The sequence below is a fragment of the Taeniopygia guttata genome, chromosome 15 (genome assembly GCF_048771995.1).
Source record: "Taeniopygia guttata chromosome 15, bTaeGut7.mat, whole genome shotgun sequence".
NCBI lineage: Eukaryota > Metazoa > Chordata > Aves > Passeriformes > Estrildidae > Taeniopygia > Taeniopygia guttata.
This window is the reverse complement of record NC_133040.1, coordinates 2617793-2641901: the sequence shown is the minus strand read 5'-3', so window position 1 is coordinate 2641901 and position 24109 is coordinate 2617793. Positions and strand designations below refer to the sequence as shown.

General features: G+C 43.9%; 3 protein-coding genes across 6 annotated transcripts in view; 2 read left to right on the top strand and 1 right to left on the bottom strand.

Annotated features, from left to right (window-relative positions):
• The window catches only part of UPB1 (beta-ureidopropionase 1), a 28968-nt gene extending 26113 nt beyond the window's left edge, over positions 1-2855 (top strand). For all 3 annotated transcript variants that reach the window (XM_072936194.1, XM_002199876.6, XM_072936195.1), the window contains one exon: positions 1722-2855. In XM_072936194.1, the coding sequence (XP_072792295.1) occupies positions 1722-1805 (84 nt within the window). In that variant the 3' untranslated portion in view covers positions 1806-2855. The remainder of the gene's footprint in view (positions 1-1721) is intronic.
• Positions 2853-12166, bottom strand: GUCD1 (guanylyl cyclase domain containing 1). The gene is made up of 6 exons (XM_002196767.7): positions 11904-12166; positions 10243-10327; positions 8608-8773; positions 7785-7876; positions 6001-6242; positions 2853-5523 (listed from the first exon to the last, which is right to left on the bottom strand). Exons 1-6 carry the CDS (start codon positions 11938-11940, stop codon positions 5432-5434), a joined length of 714 nt encoding a protein of 237 aa, XP_002196803.3. The 5' UTR covers positions 11941-12166; the 3' UTR covers positions 2853-5431.
• On the top strand, positions 12166-15747 carry SNRPD3 (small nuclear ribonucleoprotein D3 polypeptide). Of its 2 annotated transcripts, none has more exons than XM_012578011.5 (4): positions 12166-12306; positions 12814-12963; positions 13574-13766; positions 14597-15747. In XM_012578011.5, exons 2-4 carry the CDS (start codon positions 12838-12840, stop codon positions 14656-14658), a joined length of 381 nt encoding a protein of 126 aa, XP_012433465.1. In that variant the 5' UTR covers positions 12166-12306; positions 12814-12837; the 3' UTR covers positions 14659-15747.
• Positions 15748-24109: the final 8362 nt, after the last annotated feature.

The window sequence follows — 24109 nt, the reverse complement described above, 5'->3', positions numbered from 1 at the left end:
TCACTCTTAAGATCAGCATGATTTGAATCCTAACAAAATAGACCAAAATGCTTGGCTAGCAGCTGTACAATATATGTAGGTTCTTCAGTGATCACCTAGTATCTAAAATAAGTAATCATTTGCAAGGAGTGTCATTTTTGAACACCGTGCTACTGCAAGCAGACATTTTATAGAGCTGGTTTATTTGCCTGTTGTGCATTACAGAATGGTGCAATATTCAAGATGTTTTGATGTCAGTTTGACATAAAAATGAAAAGTCCCTGTGGATTTGAAATGCTGAATAAGCTTTCTAATTTAAAAAAGTAATTTCTTATCTAGAGCTTAATTTCTTTGCTGATATTGCTAATCCATGCATAGGGACTAAAACCAAGAAGTAATTTCAGATCATCTTCTGGAACAGAATTGCATTTGTTATTTTACAGATGCCTGTGGTAGACATGTGGTTGTTGCCATAATGGAATTAAGTTGTGCTGAGAGGTTCTTAGTTTTTTAAGTCAGGCATGCATTTAGTTTTGCTTTGCCTCAAGAGTCTAAGGCCCTTACTGCAGAGTAGAGGCTTGGTGTGTCAGGAAGCACATGGAGCGTTGCTTCTACCAGCTTAGGAGGGGTATCTGAACAAAAGCAATTGTATTGATTAGGAAAAACAAACAGTAAAAGCAAAACACTGGCCTTTGGCTGATTGGTGTAGAATTGTGTATTTTTTGTTGTCTTCAACTCCTGTGCTTTCAGCACCTTCATTTCATGTTGATGGTGTGGAGTGCTATTGTTGGGTTTTAGCACGTAAAGCACAGCTGTGGTTCTGTTTACGTGACAGGGGAGAGCTGTTTCCTTTTCCTCAGTTGTGAGAGGTAGTTCTTGCTGAGTGAGAGTGGTCACAGGTTTTCTCACCCACTGCAGAAAACCTTTAACAGCAAGTAGGAGCCTATTTAACTTGCTCTGCTATCTGTAGTTTGCAGCCAGTGATGCCTGAAAGGGGCATTCAGTAGAATATCTTTGCTAAACTTAGAGCAGCAAAGGGGTTAAACAAATTAAGTAAAGATTCATTCGTCTCTCTCAGAGCCAGTGTTGTGGGCTGTGCTCTCAGAAGAGGATGATGGCACCACATCAGGTGCTGTATTGTTACAACACTTCAGCACTTGCTCTGTTCCCCAAACCATTGAGATTTTATATTATTAATGGGTGAAGTAAGAGTAACCCCAACGCTGTCAGTGGCTTATATGCAAACCTACTGCTGGCAGCAGGGTTATTTGGTTGTCAAGGACAAGACATGAAGCCCTATTTACAGAGACACTCCCTTGCCTTCATTGACATAACTTTAAAAATTGTTGATGCATAAGAAAGCAAGTCCACCTTTCACATTGAACTTTGAGCTATCCAGAATAGCTATAGTAAGTAGTAAGTCAGCGGACATGACTGTTACTGAAGGGGAGCTGCAAAACAGGAAGGTGTTCATTTAAAAGTTTTACTTTCAGGGTGGAACTACACTTCTTTTTTAGATAGAAATACGGTCCTAGGCAACATAATACGAGTTCTTTTATAAAAAATAGTTTGTGCTAAGGCACTGGAGATCTTGATTTTGAGGGAATTATGGTTTTGATGTGTGGGACAATTAAATCATATATTGTCATAGAAAAAAACCAACCAGGGGATATTAATATTTTCTACTGAAGTACTTTTGTAGCTTACTTGAAAGAACTGAAGCTTTGATTTTTCTTTTCCAGATGACTGGTAGATATGAAATGTATGCAGAAAAGCTCGCTGAAGCAGTCCAGCCTTTCTTTATACCCAATATCATCAAAGAGTAAGAGAGAGCATCTCATGACACTCAAATGTTACAAGACAAATTCAAGTTACTGTTGGATTATAGATTTACTGTGAATCACAAGTTGCTGTTTTAATGTTGTCAGTTTAATTTCATGTAGCCAATTTTAAATAATAGGAGTCAGAACTGTTACGTAAAATTATTGAAAATGGCTTCTTAAGTGTTTGTCATTTACATTAATGAGTCTAAAGTTGTTCCTTGCTAGAAATACAGCCAATGTTTTTCTAGGGTAGGTACACATACAGTGCACTGTGATATAGTTGATTGGATGAGTTCAGAGGACAGGAAAAGTTTTACATAAGCTTTGCATTGTACATCTGTTTCTGCTTTCTGGTTTTTACTCGTTGCCCAGATGCATAATTTAGGGAGAAATGAGGCAGAAATTGTTTTCATCTGGGTTTTGTTTGCTTTTTCTGCTTATGAAGTACTTGATGCTGTTCAGTTATAGCTGAGTAATGTACCAGACATCCCAGTTGTGTGAAGATCTGTGGGTGCTGTAAAGAAGCACTGCTTTGGTTCTGTTGCCTTTTACACAACCACAGCTGGAGCAGTGTCTTTGCTGGGCCCCTTCAAGGTACAGAAGTTGTGCTCAGAGAGATGTTTTGGTATCTTCTGAAGCTCAGTGCCCTGAAGGGAAGCAGAGACCCTGCCCAATGCACAGGCAAGGCTTTTCACTGTGAACAGAAAGCTCAGGGTGGGTAAGGAAAACTCCTTCCCTGGGGCTGCACTCCATTAGGAAATGTGGTGGCTGCAGAGTACGCAAACCAGCTGTGGAACAAAGGTAGTGATGATACATTTGCTATTCTTAGGTAGTACTGTATTCTGAAATTTTGCTTCATATGCTTTGGGTGATGTCAATGGGTGTTTAGGCAATGCAGACTAAATACAATTTACAGCCCAGCAACTATGAATTTATAGCTAATAATAGTAATAAATATTTGAACTCTTGTTTTTGTTTTTCTAAATTACAGTTTCAGATTTTCAAAAACATTTTTTCTAATAAACCTGTTAATAAAATGCACTTGCTACATTATGTTACCAGGTTATTTGTGAGCTTAATCTTTATTGAGAATGGCTTAATTACAAATAAAAATATATTTATGTATAAAATCCCTGCATGTAAAATCCCCTTCCTCTGCTATTGACATCCTGACAGAAACAAAGCAACAGAACATTTTCAGAGTGTTTTGATAGACAATCTTGTAATAGGAAACAAAGTTTCAGAAAATGCAGGTGTTCTGGACGCTTGTGCAGTGAGCTGCTTTTTCAGTTGAATTTGTGTCATATACTCAGTCTTTCCACTTGGCTTTTGCTTCTTCCTTGTGTTTTCATCTCTCACCACCATTTTCCATTTGGCAGCTGTATGAGATCCTGTTGTAAAAGTGGACCTCTCCTTTTGTCTGCAAAAGCTTAAACAGCTTTGTTTATCTTTCACTTTTGTTGAAGCATTTAAACCCTGGGTACCGTCACTGAGCAGTCAACATTGTTACACCTGTGTGTGCACTTCAGAAAACTAAGCTTGCCCTTAACTTCATGTTTTCTATATGCCCAGGATTCACTTTTGGTAATGGAAACACTAAGATGCTGAATGCCAATTACAAGCCTTTGTAAGAATTGTTTTTACTCAACTAATCAAGCCTGCTCTAAGATAAATCCTGTGTCAGTTTAATGGTATTAAATGAACTACCTACCTGAAACTGCATGGGTTAAGGAGGTACTCTTAACAGCCTGTAGCTTCCATACCTGTTAATAATTAACAAAGCTAATTCACTCTTTCAAAATCAAACATCACAATTTTGGCCCTGGACATAAGAATTCCCAGATCAGGAGTCTTCTGGTTATCTACTCTGGAGGAGTTGAAAGGCATTGTCTACAACCGGTTTTGTACCTTTCTTCTGGAGGGATTCTGAGGGAGGTGGCACTGATGGACTGGATCTACATCAATCACATCCTACCCACTGCTCATCACTGCCAAAATGTATTTAAACTTCACCAATGATAAGCAAAACTTGACACACAAAATTTCCTGTCTTGCACTTTTGTTTGGAATTCTTTAAGGGTTACTGCATTTTAGATGTCTGTTACTATTTTCTGCCTTTGTACAAAGGAGCACTCTTGAGTTTACTAACTACTTAGTCAGGACTGGATACTTTTCAGTTAGTTTACAACTGATAAAAGAAAATGTTTATCTTGGTAAAAAATCTTTCTATGCTGAAAGTAGATTCCTGTTTATTATATCCACAGTTTCAGAACTTGAACAGTTCTTTTCCTAAAACCATGCCAGAGATGTGGGATCTCTGTCTTAAAGTAGAACTTTTCCTAGTTTTATATCAGTGCTGATTTTCCTACTCACTTTCATATAGGCAGGATGGAAGATTGAGACTTATAAGAAAGGAGGATGGATGAAGCTGAAGTAAGTGGCTTTTTCTTATACTTGAGTGCTCCTCAGGTAACAGAGGAAAGGGCTATGAATGGGCTGCTACCAATTTCACTTAATGTCTCAATACAGCAACAACTTAATCCAAATACAGCTGTACTATAACAGCTAGAAAAATCTTAAGTTCCTGCCTTTTTACTTTTAAAGGTATATTTGTATTTCCTCTTTTCTTAATTGATTTTAGCTCTTCTGAGAAGGTCAGTGAACACTTAACAGCAAAATTTGGCTCAAATTATGATTTAGTGTTTTAGATACAATGCAGTAGATGCTGTCAGATATTTACACTTTACACACAAAATATATACCATTAGTGTGGATGATAATTTTCTGCATTTGCTTAATAAGTTTAAATATTCAGAATGTTCGTATTTAGAATGGATTCTGCAGAAACTGGCACATGTGGGTGGCATAACATTCAGAGCTTTTTGCAAAGAGCAGTAAAGACTTCCAAGTGCAAATAAAATCTTTCTACCTAAAGTTTTGGAGCAATATGGAGCTCTGAGCAGTCATCCAAGAGGATTTAGCCAAAAGAGATTGAGTTTGTAGTTCAAGGGAGTAATTCTAGTATTGCAGTTGCATAAATGCTAAATCTCTGTGAATTTGGTACATGGGAAGTTTCCTACATTGCAGACGATACTGATGAGCCAGCAAGGCTTTTTTTTTTTTTTTTTTTGTTATTTAAAAGTGGTTTAAATTAATATTTTTTCCTTTTATAATATTCTGCTGAACTTCAAATCCATAGATTTTGTATGAAGAGCAGCCCTTCATGCTTTGACAGAGAGAGAAACAGGTATTTTCTATTTTTTTCTTTGTTTACCTAAACCTATGCAAATATCACCAAGTGTTAAAGTTCATAAATTTGGTGCTTTTTTCTTATGTGTTTAATTTGAAAATAAGCTGAAAGTGAAGAGGCTCTGGGCCTCTATTTTAGAATGTGCAATTTTGAAAAATAGGGGGAAAAAAAAGACAGATATTGCAAAATCAGATACACCATCAGAAAAAAAAAGATAAAAGACAGCATTGCAGTATAGTCCTGTCAATGTCTCTAAAGCCTCCCTTGCTGAAGGTCCCACTGCAGTCCAGGAGTGAGGTGTGTGCAGGGGAGTCCTGAGTCGAGCAGCCAGCTGCCCTGCAGGCTGTGCAGGAAGGAGCAGGAGTGTCCTGGGTGGGTGTCAGCTGTCTGTGTAGATGAACAGAATATCTTCATCTGTGCCATAACTTGTCCTGGCTTCCTCAAAGTTACTGATGCTGGTGCAGCATGTTCCTGGGACGGAGGAACAAAATGTTACAAAAAATTCAGAAGGATTTGCTGGTGAAAGGGTCTTACATGGGCTGTAACAACATCCACAAACCAAAGTAGTACAGAGATTACACCCAGCAGCTTAGGTTACAGCTTTACTCAGGTAGATTTTTCACCTTAAAGAGCTCACTGAGAGCTCACTGAAGTAATGCTGCAGGCAGGTACCAAATTGGCCCTTCTGCTGTATTCTGCACATACACATTTCAGCATCTCTCACTAACCCATCTGAAAGCCAAACAAGCCAATTGCTAGAATGCCTATCTGAATTCTCCCACTAAATCACACCACAAAATGCAGCACTGATCTGATTAACATAGCATAATTAGGTAGTGATGCTTGAAATGCCTGTGCACTGTGAGGGGAGATCCATCTGTGGCTCTGTGTCAGGCTCATTAGTAATGCACTGGCTGAGAATCCATCCAAAAGGGACAGGCTACTCACGGTCAGCATAGGCAGGGTTGTTGTAGTAAATACTCCCTGAGGCTTTGTTGTAGCCACATAACACAATGAAATGGCCCTGGTAGTCAGGGCTCCTGCAGAAGCACTTCTGTCCGATGGGAAGGAAGCAGCAGTATTTGACAGGACTTGAGCAAAGATCACACAGTAGCAGGACTGCATTCACAAGGACAATGGCTACATGACCCTGGGACAGGTGGTTTTGGATGTCTTGAACCGTTACTGTGCTGCAAGGAAAAAGACACACTTATTTAAAGAGGCTGGTGTAAACAAAGTGCCCGATGGTGGACAGTGCAGCTGGCACTTCATAGATATACTATACATACACTATAGATGCAGTTCTGTTTCACAGGGACAGCTCTGTGCTGGCAAACCCTGCAGGCTTTGCTATGGACAAAGCCTGACAGAACCTGTAGCATTTGAGGCCTTTTCATTTCGTTGCTGCTGCTGAAGTGCAGAGCAACAGCTCTGGATTCTGTAGTAACACATTCTGAGATGACATGTCAGATGCCCGAGAAGAGAATTAAAGGAGCTGGCAACTCATTCAGTAACTTGAGGGACTTCTGTTTTAGGAAAATTTTAAGTGTTCTCTTGCTGTTAGAAAAGCTTATCTCTGAAACACCAAATCTTTATCAACTGAGTGGTTAAACGTTGTGTAACTACTAACCAAATTAAGATGTGCCCAAATCACACAGGACTGTGATTCTCCTGGCCTGATACTCTTGAGGCTTTATTTCTACAGCGAGTAAGTATTCACCAAACATCACCTATAACCTCATCTGTTAAAAGCTGTCCTTCACTGAGGCAGATGGTGTGTTCCACATGGGTGAGAAACTCATCACTTGGATCTGTTCCACATGTCTGTGCTGTGTACACCAGCTGACTGAACTCACATGCTTTTTATTTAACCCTTCCCAGTGTCACTTCCACACTCCGATGCCCCAGCCTCAGTACTGCAGATACATCCACTGTCCCTGCCTTGATCAAGGCCACAGTCTTAAGACTGCAAAAGCATGAGGGACTGAGTATCCCTTCTGTCCTGTCACAGCTGTAATTAAAGTGAAGGTGACTCCACGCATGTTAGAAAGAACACTCAATTCTGCTAAATGTAAGTTATGCTTCAGCACTCAAATGCTATTGTGGCTGCCCCATATCCTCTCTTCTTTGCTTACCCCTAATCATTTATCCTACTTCAACAACAGGAATCCAAATCCAGCTTCCCTACAAAAAGGGATGCAGCTCAAGTTGGATGCTTAGTCATTTCCCAATAGAATTTCACTGCTGATTTTGAAAATTCTGCAGTTTTCTGGGTTTGCATTTCTTTCCTGGAGTTCCTTATTTCATGGTCTCCTTGGCAAAAGCTCCTATGCTAACTTGTACTTTGCATGTTTGTCTGAGAACAAGAGATCCATAATGCTTGCATAGCTCTGGGAACAATGAGTTCTGTACCCACACAGCATTCTCCTTAATTCCAACAATGGCCAATTAGAGTGCTGTAGGCACTCCCTACTGACTAAGTGTAATGCAAAACCAAATTCAAAACACAGTCATCTCCTATCAGCATTTTCATATCACTTATTTTGCATCATGACTAATTTTTCTTCAAACTTCATTATTAGCTCTTGATGTGCATGAGACAGATATAACAGAAAGACACTCAGTAAAAAAAAGGCTTAGGGCTTGATCTCAGTCTCTTTCAGCAGTTTAGCTTGTGCCTCCAAAAAAAGCAGGGGCCCACAGAATCTCCAAAGAGAAAGAGTACAGCTTACCATTTCTCCACCAGCACCTTGCAGTCTTTGGCTTGTGCAAAGAGCTGATTCACTCGATTCTCTTCTGTGTCAAAGTGCTTCCTGTAAAATGACTGTGGAAATAACAGAAGTTCTGAACTGGAATGGTGTTTACCTTGGGTAATCCACCACTTAGTGTCTGCTAGCAAGGGCCTGCTTAAGTTGGAGCTCTGGCTATGGGATAAAAGATATCTCCCTTAGTTTGCTGGAAACAGGACAAGGATTTCTGCTCTGAATTACAAATCAAATTTGCTCCTGGTCAGTTACTGTTGCAGTTTCTATCCAGTGGCTGTTCAGCTGCCTACATAAGAGAAGCCTGTTTGGCTTCCCAGGGGAAACTGGGCAGGCGCTTGCATTAAAGTCACTGCTGCTGCAGGCCCTCCTTGGCCCCTTACTGGCAGTCCTGGAGAGGCCAAGCTCTCAGTGGATGGGAGGCTGAGTTCCCCTCTCACCTCTAGAGGTGGATCTTCCAGGTCAAGGCTGAGGCACGGTGGTGGGGAAAGTGTGGAAGCTATACACTGCTGCTGCCCAGGCTGTACCTGTGCTGTAGATAAATACAGGGCTTCAGTCTCCAAGGCTGTCAAATAGGCTAGAACCTTTCATGAACACTGCATGTAAACTTTTTAAAAATTCAAAAGATGGAATCAATACCGGATTGTATCGCCTTTGGAACAGGTCTGTGCCAGTTCTGGCATTAGGTCAAATTAACTGTGGTTGACTGTCAGTAACACACCAGAGCTTTTACAGCATGACACTCAAGGTTTTTAAAGCTGCCTGCTCTCCCCCTGTAGATGAGAATACTGACCTGATTTTTGTAGCCCTTGTCCACTCCGAGTGTCTGGGTGCAAAATTTATGCTTAACTCCGAAGTGCCGCATTAGGTAGGCCAGGTCAATAGTCCAGATACTCTTTGTTAACTGGAGTTCCTGGATGGCTTTCTGAAACTCATCATTGTCCAAATTATTCAGGTACCTATAGTGTCAAGAAAGGCAGGGGAAGAGAAGCACAGATCTTAGGAGAAGCAAAATGTGTGCTGTAGCCCAAGCCTCTACATCACAACACATAAAAACCGAAACAATAGGCTTGGCTAAGAAGTAACAAAAAAAAAAAAAAAAAAAAAGCCCCAAAACCAAAGCAACCCACAAAGGAGACAGAAATTTAAGGGAAGGGAGTAGGGAATATTTAACCGGATTTATTGCTGACTTTTTAAAATTGAAAATGTGTGATGCCTTGACTATTTTAGAGTGCTAGAAGTGTACAGGTGCTGTACCAGAGTCAAGCTGGTATAGAACTCTGTCCTGAAGGGTTTACAGTGTAATGTATAAGTGTATTACAGCCAACAGAGAAAGAAGAGTTAAAGACTAAAACTTCCTTCACACAATAGATGGATTTTAAAAGGAGGAGCCATAAAGGAACTCAGTAAATATTCAGAGTAAACTTGTCTTAGGCACTGATGACACAAAAGGAAGAAAGTGGGAGATGGAAGTCAGGAGGAAGCTTGGCACAGGTTGCAAAGGGGCAGGGCAAGGTAGTTACAGGGAGTTCTGAAAGTAAGAAAACAAATAGAAGTAAATGATAAAAAATAAAAAGCAACTGGAATTGAGGATGCAGGGCAAACAAGGTCAGATCAGCAGGGTAAGAAGATTAATCTTGGAAGCTGAGTTTTGGGCAGACTGGAGTGGCAAAGAGGTAAAGGGAATAGAGGTTACAGTAGTCAAGATGGGAAATTACCAGCACACGGACTAACGTCTTGGCAGAAGGGATGGAGAGAAATGAAAATCTTCTGCTTCATATCTACTAAGTGGACATCTAAATAGGTATTTCTCCTGCACCTAAGCTCATGTTCCTCTGTGGAAGGAAAGAGGAGTTCAGCAGGACAGCTACTAGTTAAAAAACCGGTAAAAACAAAAATAAACAAAAAAACCCCAGAGGGCAACACAATTTTGAAGCTGAAACTACTCCTGGAACACAAACACTCATCCCACAGGCTGGGGCTCAGCAGGACAGAGGTAGCACAGGTACAGCACACGCTCATAAACTGAGATACACCTACCCATCACTTGAAAATACAAAAAGGAATCAGATGAGTCACAGCTAACTATGGGTTCTGAATTTTAACAACAGAAAAGAGGCAAGACTTTCTATGTGCTTGTGCATGCCAGCCTGCAAAGTTCATAGAGCTGATTAGGTATTCTGCATCTGTGTAATTAGTCAATTATTCAAGAGAGTCCGAAGTTCACTTCAGTTTATGTTTTCCCTCGCTCCTGCTGGAGAGCTGGGCCAGGCCCAAGCAGCTGTCATTGTCCAAGGGTACCTCAAAAACTGCTGCTCTCCTAAGACTGAACTCATGGCTGCTTCAAACACACTTCTTCTCCCTGGGATTTGTTTCCTGCTACCCCTCCCCATGGAATGGGATTTCCCACTGTAAGAGAGCCACTTACTGAAGCACCATCCTGGAGCAGGCCAGCCCACAGTCCCAGTGGTACAGCTGCTGAATCACTGGCACTTTCAGCTGGATGCAGTCAACTGTGTGAGCAGAACACAAACAATGTCAATCCATACAGGAATGTTTTTCCATGCCATAAAAAGTCAGCCTGTTCTCAGCACTACAACCATGGAAACTTAGGAATGTGGTTTTGTCTGACTGGCAGGTGGATTTTTTTCTTAGGGGAACATACGGTTAGTATTTCTGTACAGGTAAGCATTTGGTTTAATCTCATACTCCTTCATTGTCCCATACTTAGATCACTGGCTTTCCACCCCCTTTTCCCTTGGAAGTTTCTTTTTTCTTTTTTGTGAGGTGATGTACCCACCACCCCTCAACTGAAGCTGTGTCTCCTCCTGGATAACAGCAGGTAAGACACAGGTCTTTTCTCTTCTGTCTGATTGTACTTCTGTGCCACAAGAGGAGTTAAACCAAACTGGGAGAAACACACCAAGATCTCTGGGCAGGAATCTCTTAGAAGCCCCACAGATTTAAACCTTTTCTATAGATGTCTTTTTTCTCAGGGATGGTGATTTGCAGAATTTAAACAAAACTCACAAGTTAAAACTCACAAGTGGTACCAGTTGTGTTAATTCCATCAAAACCTCAGTAGAGAGGGAAAATTAATAAACTCTGCCAAAAAGTCCCAAAATACAAGTTCCATCCTCTGCCTCAGTTTTTTCTTTTTACGGAGTTGGCAATGTGGTGGTTTCAGTTTCACCACTAGCAGGACTTGGACAGTTGTGTCTGTCATTGCTACTTCAGCATTGATCAAAACAAGTTAATCACAAAGGGCTTTCCTCAATAACCTTTGATATAGAAAAGGCCTTCGAGAAGCTTGGTTAACAAGGTCCTCTAGATTTTATGATGGGAATAAAAATGCATTTGACATCACGTGGATTTGTTTAGTTTTGGGGTAATATTATTTATAGAACTTTTTAGATAACGTTGTTATATTTTTCCTAGTTGTGCCCCTGTTTAGTCATTACTTTAAAGAATAGCATACCAATTGATATATTCAGTCTTTTAAATTCATCTAGCTTAAGGTGTTCTCAAGTATCATAACAAAAAAGAAAAAAGAAAACCAATTCCCATTTGTCTTCAAACCAGGACTTCTCAAGTATTTTATCATAATTTCTTCTTAGTATGTTATGAATCTGTCCCCTTTTTGTAAACAGCCAGGGCCTCTACGAAGTCCCACATTAACCAAGGAGTACATGTTTTCTACGTGAAAGCTTCAGAGAGCAATAACAAGTTTTCCTGGCCGTCCAGCTTCCAGTCACCTGTTTCCCAGCACACCTAGAGCTCTTCAGCGATGGCTCGCTGCCGTCCCGACACGGGAGACCAGCGCGTCTATGCCCTGCCTGCAAATCACCCTGCGAACCCCTCTGCGCTCGGCCAGCTCCCCGCCGCCACCACCTTACCGACGGAGCCGGTAACTGCACATGGCTGCTGCGGGCAGCGCGGCTCGGCGGGGCCGGGAGGCCGCCGGCAGCTCCGGCGGGGCCCGCACCCGCCGCCCGCCGCCCGCCGGGCGCTGTCCCCGGCCCGTTCCGCGGGCGGACTGCGCCTCCCCGCCGTCCCCTGCCCGCGGAGGCCCCGCCGGCCCGAACTGACCTGGCGGCGGCTCGCCGGCCTCCCGGGGGCTCTTCATGGCGGTGGCGGCACCCGCCGCCCGTTCACTGCCGGCCCCGCCGAGCCGGCGGCGCGGCCCCGGGGCCCGGCGCTGGCTCCTCCCGGAGGCGGGGGCTGAGGGGGGCCGGGCCCCGGGGCGCTCGCCCCGCGCCGTGGCGGCGAGGAGAGCGGCGGGGCGTGCGGGCGGGCAGGGGCATGACACGGCGGGCGGGGGGCGCGCAGCGCTGCCCCGGAGCCGGGGCGCGGCGGGGCTGCCGGGCTGGCCCCGGGCGGGAGCGGACGGGACGGGCCGCGCCGCCCCCAGCGCCGCGTTCCGGTTCCGGGGCGCGCAGCAGGGCGGGAGGCGGCGGAGGCCATTAGCGGAGCGGCGCGGGCGGTGAGTGCGGCCTCGGCTCCCCGCGGGGCTCGATGGCTCCCTGGGCTCTGGGGAGGCGCCCGAGCGTGCCGCATCCCCGGAGGGGCCGGAGGGGCCCGGCCGGAGCGGCGAGGTGCGGGAGGTGCGGGAGGGCTGGGGAGCGGCGAGGTGCGGGAGGGCTGAGGGGCCCCGGCTCCCTCACGAAAGGGCCCCGTGCTTGGCTCTGCGCCCCGAGCGCGGCCGTACCGCTGTGGGATCCACCTGGGGCTCCTCCCATGGAGGTACGAGTGGTTTGTTTTGTGGTCCTTAAAAGTGAATTTCCCAGAAGAGACCGGAAAAAGACTGACTGGTGGTGTTTAAAGTCTTCATGGGCACGTCTCTAGAGAAGTGTTATTGATGCATAGTCAAAACACATGTTGTGTTATAAATGTGAGAAAATCGATGCTTTACACTAATGGAAGGGATGGTGGATTGTGTAATTGGAGCTTATTCGGCATCTTCCTTTGTAATAAAGCTTTTGTTTTCCTTGTGCCTCAGGTGTAGAGCCACAGCGCTGCAGCCATGTCGATTGGAGTGCCAATCAAGGTCCTGCACGAGGCCGAGGGCCACATCGTGACCTGTGAGACCAATACAGGAGAAGTTTATCGAGGCAAACTTATCGAAGCTGAAGACAACATGAATTGTCAGGTATCTTTTGTTTCACAAGGATGGAGGAACGGTTGGCTCCTCTGGGCCTCAGAAGGCTGAAAACTTGATTAAAAGACTGTTGCTTTTAGTTCTGGGATTAAAAAAAAAACAACAAACAAACAAACTGTACTGGTGCTGTTTTTTACAGTGTTGAAGTGGATTCAGCATTACAGAATGCTCCAAAGAGGCCAGAGCTTATTTCCAAGTTCAGAGTAGGATTGGGCATCCCAGTCAGTAGGATCAGAGATTTTAAGAGTCTGTCTTGTGAACAGTGTTTTTCCAGAGTTCTTTGTTTAAAACCACTGAGTGTAAGAATAAAAAAACCTTGATTTAAGAAACTGAAGCTTATTTGATGCACATTACTATAGTCGTTCCAATAGGGCCTAACTTTTACTTCAGGCAAGTGATCATTGACATCAGAATGCTTTCCCAATTGTTAGTACTAGAATAGCTTTATTAAAACTATTTGCATATAAGAAAACAAAAATAATGATGCTGATAACGCCAATTTGTAAACTGGTGAGAAAGCAAAAGTCCTGGGCAGCAGGCATGGGGTGTGTTTAAATGGTCGTGAGGCCTGTCTGAGCACTGACTGATTTTGACCTTCCAGATGTCCAACATAACAGTGACATACAGAGATGGACGGGTGGCACAGCTCGAGCAGGTGTACATCAGGGGCAGCAAGATACGGTTTCTCATCTTACCAGATATGTTGAAGAATGCTCCTATGCTAAAGAGCATGAAGAATAAAAACCAGGGTTCTGGAGCTGGGCGAGGGAAAGCAGCTATTCTCAAAGCTCAAGGTATGTACAGTTTGTTCATGATGCCTCCCCCTGTTTTTCTGTAGAACTGGAAGACTCATCTCTGTCACTGAGGAGACTAATCAGTAAGAAGTGAAAAGATTACTGGTTCATACAGTGTTTTTCTGTATATTTTATCTTAGAGTGAGAGTCAAGACTCAAATTGTCCCAATTACCTGAATGTGATGTGATGAATATTGATGCTACAGTAATTTAGAGGTAGTGAGTGGCCTTATTAAACAGAGCCTTTCTGTTAAATTTAAGAGTTCTGTTTTCCTGCAGCTGTGGCCACCAGCTGTTTGAAATGCTTAGGGAAGGATTCAGGTGTTCTTATTGAGCTGTTGTAGGAAAACAGCTTTAGTTACAAAGATGGTACTTGAGCTGCTGGGAAGCTGTAATTATTACCTTTTCTGTACTTCACTCTCATTTGTGCCTTTCTCAGGGGATCAGTCTAGTTGTTAGGTAGTTGAGTAACAGTCATGTGCCACAAAGTCCCTGGTTAGCATGCAGTAACGTTTATGTGGGGATGTAACTTACTGCATGTTGCAAAACCTTGCAAGAGTGTGGGGTTTCAAATCTCTTGAGTGACACAGGTTTGTGTGTCAGAAGGAACATGAGATGTCTGAATATCAGCTGCAGTTGTCCTGAGGAGCCAGACTGTGGGACCATTATGGCTCTTCTCACAGAACTCTGTGCTCTCACATCACTTTCTGAGCATTTCCTTGCTTCTGAGTAGGAGACCTTGAGTTCTGTTGATGTTTTGCTTGTCAGTTGTTGAGATAAATATGCAGGTATGTCAAATTCATGTCATCCCTGATGTTTTCTTTCTTCAGTGGCTGCAAGAGGAAGAGGCCGTGGTATGGGCCGTGGCAACATCTTCCAGAAGCGAAGATAATTTTGGTCTTGGCCGAATTGTTTTTTTTATTTGGGGTGTTAACTTGACTATATGTGCATGTTAGTATGAGCTTTGTTTAATAAATGTTTCTGACAAAAACTCGTCTGCTCTTGCCTGACAGGACAATTCTTGGGCAAATACACTGTAGGTTGATTTCAAACTCAAGCCAGCTTTGGAAAATAGTGGACTTTATTATATCTAGTTTTGACCACTTTGTGTGATGCATTGGTTTTTGAAGATCATTATGTTTCCTTTTTCTTGTTTAATCCTGCTTTCATTTATTCTCTAAAGAATTAGAAGGCATTCTTAATGAAGAATTTTAAGTCATACATTATAAAGTCTTATTAGCATTTATGGAAAATACAACAAAACAGAGGCAGCTTCCTGAGAAGCAGAGCACTGTGTTCTTTAGCTTTATATGGACCTACAATAGATAGAGGTCTATCTTCAACTCTCAATATTGAACTTGTATTCTTGCATTTCTTATCTTTCTCTCTGGATATGGGGAGAATTTTTCATTAGGAACACACGACTTTGATAGCTTGAATCTGTATTTGCAGTGAAAAAATCTATTCTGACTTTCTTAGCAGTTTTTCCCTGTGTCTGGGAAAAGATGACAGAACATAAAATAGCCATTTTCGAGGATAAGTTTGAAATGCTTTGGAGATTTGAAAGGCACTGCAGGTGTATGAGGAAAGTTTTATAAATAGTTGTCCATTAAACTCAATCCAAATGGCGATGTTTTGAACAAAACTCACTATCAAGTTTAGCTTTTGATCTTATTATCTATACACAGTTGTGTATAGATCAGCTGATCTGCAGGAAGCCAAATGTAGTTGAAACTTCATTAGAGTGTAGCATGGGTGTTTTTACTGACTTAAATGGTTGAAATGTTTCAATGTAACCCTTGTGTACTTAATCACATTCTTGCATACCGTCAGTTACCAGTCTGTACACACAGGAAAAGAGCTGCTCTGGCTTTCCTGCTCGGATGCTGTGAAGACTCTCTTGTGTGCAGACAGGAAAGTTGAACTAATGTATTAACTTGTTGAATTGTGTGTAAATAAAGCTGTATTTGGTCTCACATCACTAGGGAAAGCCCTGCTGCATGTTCTTCTGGGTGGTAGCGGTCCTAAATGTTTGCAATGGGAACCTCCTTAGAATGTGTTTAGGGGATACTTGAGCTTAACTATGAAAACATTCTAGAGTCATCTTACACCTCTCATGAGGAATGTGTCCAAAAGATGACAGTCTTCACAACCAGGGACCATTTCCACTGATGGTGACTGGCTCACCTCTTTTTAAAGTCCCTGTTCAGGAGCAATGCCAAGCTGCTGTTCTCTCAGGAGCAGTGGATGTGGCGTTCAGCAGTACTGAGGGTGGGGGACAACCATGAATTTTGGAGAGGAACAGTAACCCTCCTCAGGTTTGATGGAACAAACTGGATCTGCTTTAAGAAGTTTGGAGTAACTGCTCTAATGCATATCAGCTTTGAAGAAAATACTGGATTTTGCATAAACAAAAAGCTTTGCACTTTGGCTTCAGGTTGAGGCTGAGTCTAGGATGAACTCTTCAGAAAGATACTGTGAGTTTAGGGTTCAAAATCTTGAAGTTTCACGCTGGTAGGAAAGTCCCAGCCAAGACAAACATCACTTAGCAATTTCTGACTGGAGTAACTGGAATGCTAGTTTATTATAGGCTGCTTTCCAGAGCCTTCCTGTGATATTTGTATACTTACAGTGTGATAAATCAAATTTTCCTTCTCACAGACGAGGTTTCACCCACTAGATGGCTCTGCTGGGAAGAGAATGAAGCTCAAGAAACCAGAACCCTGTGGAAAAGAAAAATACAAAAAATGTAACTTCTGTTATAAAGTCCATAAATGCAAGGGCTATTATGAACTACCATGAAAATACTCACCTTATTTTCTTTCTTCTTCAGTGTTCCCAGAGTGCTGGCTTCCCCCATGGCTGGGTTATTCCAGCTGCTGATTGATGCTGTGTTTCCCCAGTACATGGCTAGTTGGGCAAATGCACTTAGATAATGCAGATTCCTCAGGTCAGTAACTTAAGCAATCTATTTCCATGGAATGATGGGTACTAAGGAGAGATGCAGCTGTTTTTAACATCTGCAGTTATTTGTCACTTTGTTATTTATAACAGATTGCAGCATTTCTTTTAATTCTTTGCCATTATACTGTGTTGGGCTTAAAAATCTCATGCCCTTCAGTGGGTTCAGGGCTCTGCATAGTTTCCTGCTTTTGACAGAGAGGGACAAGCGCTGGCCTAAAGCCTTGTTCCAAACTTGCCCCTTTGATAACACCAGTGTAGGTTTGAAATACTCATGGGACAGAGAATCTGTACTCTAGGTGTCCAAAATGGTGTGTGGAGAGGTTCAAGTGGAAATTCACCTAGTTTTCCAGGGTCAAAACCACACTTCTGCTCTTGTGTGAAAACAAGGGATAACATCAGAGAAAAGTTAGAGTATTACTTGAAAAAAATTGCTTTGCATAGAACTGTAGGATCTTTCACAGACCAGGTGCTTTCATCCCATGCATGTGCAGTTCTTCACTCCATGTGTGTCTAACTTATATTTGATCCTAAAGTTGTACTTTCGTTCATTTTTCAGTGCTCTTCAGAAAACCTCTTCTAGAAGGACAGAATGGAGGGGGAAATGTGAATTTCTGGTGCTGGTAGTCAGGATAACTGTCCAGCCTGTATCTCTTTGCTACTTGAGCTTTACAGTGAGCTTTCCTGTAAAATAGATGTGTCCTATTTCTTTTGCCAGTAAAATGTAAGTAAGGGTGGAAGACATGTCCCAGTGGAGCAATGGTTTGGTAAGGTAGCAATGGATGGAATTCTGAGGTTTACCAGAAAGTGTCAGCAATTCAGTAGTTCATTTCTCAGGCAAGGGTCAAAAGTGAGGAAAGAGTTCTCCCAGGGGTCTTTGGAAGGAAATACAGATATACCACATTAAAAGCATGGTCATGGAACAGCCTTGAGGAAGTGCTGATGGGTCAGTGTGTGCAGATCACTTTGCAAGTGAGAGGAGACTTCACCTGCTCATGCCTGCAGACAGGAGAGCTGCCAGATGACTGCTGTGTGCTGGTGCCTGAAGTAGCCAAAGCACTGCCTGTCTGCAAGTATTTTCCAGGTCAAGCTGTGTTTTGACTGCTCCAGGTGTCCTGTTGTTGCCTAAACCTGTAAGGAGAGCTCTTGATAGAGTCAAGAGTATTTTGGAGGGGGTGAATAAGAGTGTGCCACCCTTCCCTGCTCATGGTAACTGTTCCTCAAAGACCAGGGTGTGGGATTATTTAAATCATTTTGGAGGCAAACATTAGTGTGCAGTATGAGTAGTAGGTTTGGGGTAGGTTTATGCCACTTAATTCAGATGTTTAATGAGAAAAGTATTTGGGGTTTGTGTGTGACTTGCTTGTTCCTAGTAGACAGGCTATTATTCCTGGCACAGGACCAGTCATTGCATAAGCAAGTATTGTGCAGCCTTCTGCTGCTCAGCAGAGACTATCAGAGTCTATGAAAAGTGGAGATTTTCCAGCGTTGTTAATTCAGGGGAGAATGCTGAAGCCCTGGCAAAGAAACAGATTGTATCCAGAAGATGTGTAGTTACGCTGGGAGAAATTAAAAGAATTGCAGAAAAACACTATCATTGTTCTTTTGTTTGGTGAACTGCTTGCAGTGAACATTTAATTTGTTCTTAATTTTTCCTTGCCTGGGGACTTAAAATCTGTGTGATTGGGGTATGCCCTAATTCCAGCTCACTGGAGAAATGCTGGTACATCTAATTCAGAACAAACTACTTGTGAGGCAAAACTTCTTACATTTTGTCCCTTGGTGCCTAAAATGTTAATAGGGAGCGGAGCCCACAGCCTCAGAGAGGTTTTGGAGCACTGCAGCTGATGGCCTTCAGCAGACATGCAGTGAAGCTGTTGTCTATTGTGACAATGCACAGACCCATGTGGTGGCATTTTGGAATTCTTATTGATATCTTTACACTCCTTAAGAGCTCAAGTAAACTGTAGGATGATTAGGGTTTTTTCCCCTGACACCATACCCAGAACTGGCATGTGGAGATTTTTACTTTTCTCTAACAAAGAAGTGTTGCTGTTTGTTGCTTCATGATCAAATGAGCTCCTTTCTTTCTCATGTCTCTGAAGCAGCTCCACAACAAGCCTGTTTTTGCAAAGCTCAGCCAAAAGTCAGTGTTGTTCTCCTTGAAGAGCACTGTATCAAAGGGTACATCAGATGCATCCTCAGAGCCAGACAGGAATGTGTCATTTGCCTGCAGTCTTGTTCACCTCTTGTGAAGGCAGTTTGGATGTAGATGTGCTGTGGTTTGGGGAGAGGAGTGGCTGCACTTAGAGGAAATGTTGCTTCTTCCTTTTCTCTTGATACTTATTAGCATTGGCTTTGTTTTGTCTTTTCACTGCAACCTTTCTTTTTTCTTTTCCAGTTAATGATCCAAATTTGACATGGAGAAAGTGGATTAAACTCTAGGGAACTCATTAGAGGCTTTTCATGTCAGAATTGGACTCCAAATACATGAAGTCTAATCCTAAACCTAGGCAGAGATTTATACCATGGGACATGCTGAAGCTTCTGGCTAGAGGCTCTTGAGAAAGTCCATGTAGGAGACCTCACTTAATCTCCATGGCCTCATTTGAGCCTGGCTTTTACAGGCCCTGCAGCCCCTGGCTCAGCTGGATACCTTGGGAAGGAGCTCTGGGGGTGCATCCTGCTGTCCTGCTTTTGAGAGCCAAGTGTTCACCCAGCTCCAGGGCACCTGGCCCTGTGCTAGCAGGAGCTTTGGGGGCTGCCAGTGACACTGTAAAACACTGGGATTCATACTGGAGCTGAGGGATGGGCCAGTCCAGGGCACAGACCCAGGCAAGGAGACCTGGAAACACTCTGGGCTGTTGTCTCTGAGTATCTGGTTACACATCAAACCTCTTCCTTTGGCCTCCGCTTTTCCCTCTTTCCGCTGCAGTTTCTGAAAAACTAAAACCCCAAAGAACCATTGGTAAAATGAGTGGATGGGTTGTGACTTGCTCAGTTTTTCAGTTGCAGCAGAGTTCAGACAAAGGTGCACACATCAAACTGTTGGCTCTGCAAACCAAAAGATTTCAGGGGATCAAGAACAAAGCTCTGCTCAGAAGTCTGACGTTGAAACCCAAAAGCAGCTGCCTCTGCTAGTCTGGGAAAGGGCCTTTTTCCCATACTTTGTGCCTTGTTTTTGTTGTTGAGACACCATGTGTTTCAGGAGAATTGCACAAGCTGAGTAAGGCCCACGTCATTTTTGATAGGTTTTCAAATGCTTCCCATCATTGTGTCCACTGTAGGGCAGATTGACCCAAAAATGGATGGGAGGAGTAACCCTCCCAGAGGCTGAGGAACTGGCTGGTCAGAAAGCAGGAAAGTGCCTCTTTTCCACTTTTGTGACACACCCTGCATACAAGCAGAATTAACCTGATGCTACTGAGGAAGGAAATGTCAGTGCCATTGTGGCTCACTTGCTTTTGAGACCTGTTTGGATGCAGCAGGGGGAGTGCTGGGCTTTGGGAAAAGGAATAAATGGAATAAAAGCTGACTTTCCTCTGATCTCTTCTGCTGAAGAAGAGTTTCTGTGTGGTTATCGTGTTTAGTGGCTGTTCTGCTTTTGAATCAGCATCACTGAACTGGGATCCTGTCAGATCTGAGAGGAACAGCAGAGGGTCACAGTCAAGTGGATCAAGGTGCAGTCATGGCCTTCTGGAGCACTGGCCTCAGCTGCCAATGTTCCAGCCTGTTCTGTTTTCTGACCTGCCCTTGGCAGCCTTAAACCAGCTACTGCATCTATTCTGAGAGCACTAAACTGCAAAACAGGTCCTCTTACCTATGGATAATGTCCCAGCTGGAGTGGCTGGGCTTCCTGTCAGCTGCCCTTGGAGGCTTTTTCAAGCAGGCACTGCCTGGTAAGAGTTTGTATTGAGGCACTTTGCCTCTTCCAAGCTTTGAATCACATCCTCTGATAGGGAGCAGAGCAATCTCTAAAGGCAATGTTTAATCTTCTCTTGTTTGTTTTCTTAAGATGAAACAATTTATATTTTTGACATCTTTGTCAGCAGCTGTCCAATAAGGAGCTTGTCAGCCTGCCCCAAACAGCACAAACTCCTTTATCTTCCTAGTGCTTGTGATGAGGAATGAATTATAAGTTGAGAAAAGAGCCTTGGCAGCGCAAAAGAAAAGGGCTTTGACAGGTTTTGAAGTGTGTGAAATAAAAAATAGATTAGACAAGCCTGTGCTTCCAGCTGCTTTTGCATCCTTACCTCAACAAAATAATTACCACTTATTTAGACAGAGTCACTGAAGTGAGGGAGGCTTTTGCTGAACTCAGTGCTCAGCATATTGCTATCTGGAGCATGCCAAGGTGCTTACCTGGGTTTTGTGGTTAGAAGCTGAGGTAAAATACCGGATGGAGTTGCAAAGAAGGTGTTGTCCTCCTAGGCAGGGAGAGAACAAGTGCTTTTCTGTTGGAGTAACTGTTCCTTCTTCCCTCCCAGGCACCAATGGCCTCATTAGCTGTGGTGTTGCTCATTATCTCCACATGTGTGGCTGGGCTTTGCAGGCTGGTGCTGCCTGAGCCCTGTGGAGCCCCTGCTGACACCAGCATCTTCAAGGGGATGCTTTACACCTGGTGACCTCTCCTTCCAGCACAGTGCTGCTGAAAGGTGTGCTTAAATGTCTCACTGAGAGCTGTGGTGAGACTGAGCACCTGCTGGGGGTGGGGAAGGGGCTGTGGTACCATCTGTGCAGCTGCAGCTTCAGCTTCCTCCCTGCTACATGCCACAGGTCCCATCCCAGGCTGACCATCTGCAGCCTGCGTGGAGGGGGAGGCTGGCAAACTGAAAATGGTGGAGAGAGGGGCTGGTGTCTGAGTCTTGGTACTGAGTGCTGCTCTAAATACCTGAGATTACAGCAAGTGCTTCCTGAGGAGAGTATTCAGTCCTGTGGTGTTACCTGACAGGAGACAGGCTCACTGCAGGGCAGGTGTCCCCTGATTTAGCATCATAACTAAGCTGGTCCCTCTGGCTATCTGTGAGACCTGAATTAGCAGCTCATCCCTTTAACACCCTTTGGGAGCCCTGAGCCTTCTCATTCAGTGCAAGGAAAGGCTCATTTCAGTTGTTCTCTGGTTGGTGAACTCAGCTTTTATGATAATTGCAGATTTGGGGCCTCTAGGTCTGCTCCTTGAGCAACTGTAGGGGGCCCAGGAGCACTTCCCAGCTTTGGAGCTGGAAGCACTGTGCTGCCCAGAGCCCCTCACTTTTTCATGTGATTAGGAGCTGGCAGGGAGTAGCTGGATGTGCTGGGATCATTTCTGCTATGTAACAGCCCATCCAAGTTCATCCAAGAAGCAGTGGCAGGACTTAGTAATTTGAATTTTTGCATATTTATTCACAACCAGTTCTCCATGGGGAGCTTTCTGTGGCAAAGCAACCAAGTGCGTATAGAGGAATAAACATGCATGCCACAGCTGCTCAGCTGAACCAGTGTGTTTCCTTCTTTATCTCCAGAGCCTGGAGTTGCCAACTGGCAGATGGCATCGCCAGAGATTGGCACAGAATTCCCCTGCAAGGGGCTGAATGTCTCATCCCTGTCCTGCTGCGCAGCAGAGCTCAGGCTGAAAGCACAGCTTTGAGCAGGGCTGGAAACAGGCTGGGGCTGAGCCAGGGGCTCTGCAGGGAAAACCTGTGTCAGGGTGCACTGCACACTGAGGGTCTCACCTCATTTTAGGGGGGTGCTGCTGTTATGGAAAAGCTGTGAAGATGCCTCCATGCAGAGCCCTGGGGGACAGTGCTCAGAGCCAAAGACCAAATGTTTAGCAGCACTGCTCCCTCTTTGTAGATATGCACTGGCTCACCAGGCAGCTCCAAGCCTTCATTTAAATGCTTTGTGCCCGAGTTTTCTTCTTGGCACAGAGCAGAGTGCTGCTCTACTTAGACTGTAAGAGTTTAAGCAGATCTTACTGACATTTGAAATACTTCTCATTTTTGCTGAAAGGTATTTTGGAAGGAAAAGAAAAAAGTAATACCATCTCTTCCATAGCAGGGAAGGAAATGAAGGGCTGAGCCTGGAGAGTGGTGGTGAATGGAGTTTCAGCCAGCTGGGGCTGGTCACTGGTGGGCTTCCCCAGGGCTCAGTAGTGGGGCCAGTTCTGTTTAATGGCTATTGATTATCTGGGTGATCAAGGACACCCTCAGCTGAATTCACAGATGACACTGAATTGTGTGGGAATGTTCATCTGCTGGAGGGTAGGAAGGCTCTGCAGAAGCGTTTGGGCAGGCTGGATTTGATGGTCCAAGGACAATCATTTGAGGTCCAGCAAGGCCAAGTGCCAAGTTCTGCACCTGGGTCACAACAATCCCCAACGTTACTCCAGGCTTAGGGAAGAGCAGCTGGAAAGCTGCTGAGTGGAAAAGGCCAGTGGCATCCTGGTTGTATATGCCATAGTGTGGCCAGCAGGACTGGGTTGTCAAGCATTGAACAGGATACCCAGGGCAGTGTTTGAGTCACCAGCCCCAGAATTATGTAAAAGAGGTGCAGCTGTGGCACTCAGGGACGTGGTTTAGTGGTGGGCTTGGCAGTGCTGGACTCAAGGACCTCAAAGGGCTTTTCCAACTGAAACCATTTCATGATTATTTAGATACTACACTGAGAAGGGAAGACCTTTGTGCAGGTTAACATGAAGGTTATGAGGTCCTGCACCTGTGACTGGAGTACAGATAGGATTGGGTCCAGCATTTGCAGTGACAGATTGTAATGCTCAGCACAGTGTCTAATCCCACCTTTCTTCCTCAGGGAACTGGTTTTATTTGGGGCTTTTGGTCGTTGATCAGAGACACCAATACCTTCCAATGTCCTCACACTCTTGGTCCAGAGGGAATAGATCACTTGAAAAATATGTCAAATTTACTTCTTGCAATGTCTTGTAAAATTAGTAAAGATCATGAAAGGTGTATCTATTCCATGTGAATTTGGGTTGTTTTCATATAGGAGCATTGTTTATATGTGTCGCTCTGAGACTCACAATCAGCTGAGGAAGTCACAGTTACCATTGTTAATTCAGCAGGGTGAGGATTTTTATGTTTTTTTTTAATGTGTCTCATTTCTTTAACTTTTAACTCTTTCAAAAATCCAGTCTGAATTCTTGTGGGGACAGATAATTGAGAGGACTTGACTTATCAGCTAAATCTCATCAGTTTACTTCTATCAGCCCCTTGCAACACAAAGAATGGCAGCCCACCACAAATGAACACCCATGTTTCTCCTTCCTTAAAGGAATGAACCACACTGCCCAATGTGAATGGTAACTGATCCTGTCCCTCAGGCACTGCATTAGGGCTCTGGTCCACATGCCAAGATCTCTGAACAACGCAGATACTCAGACTCTGAAG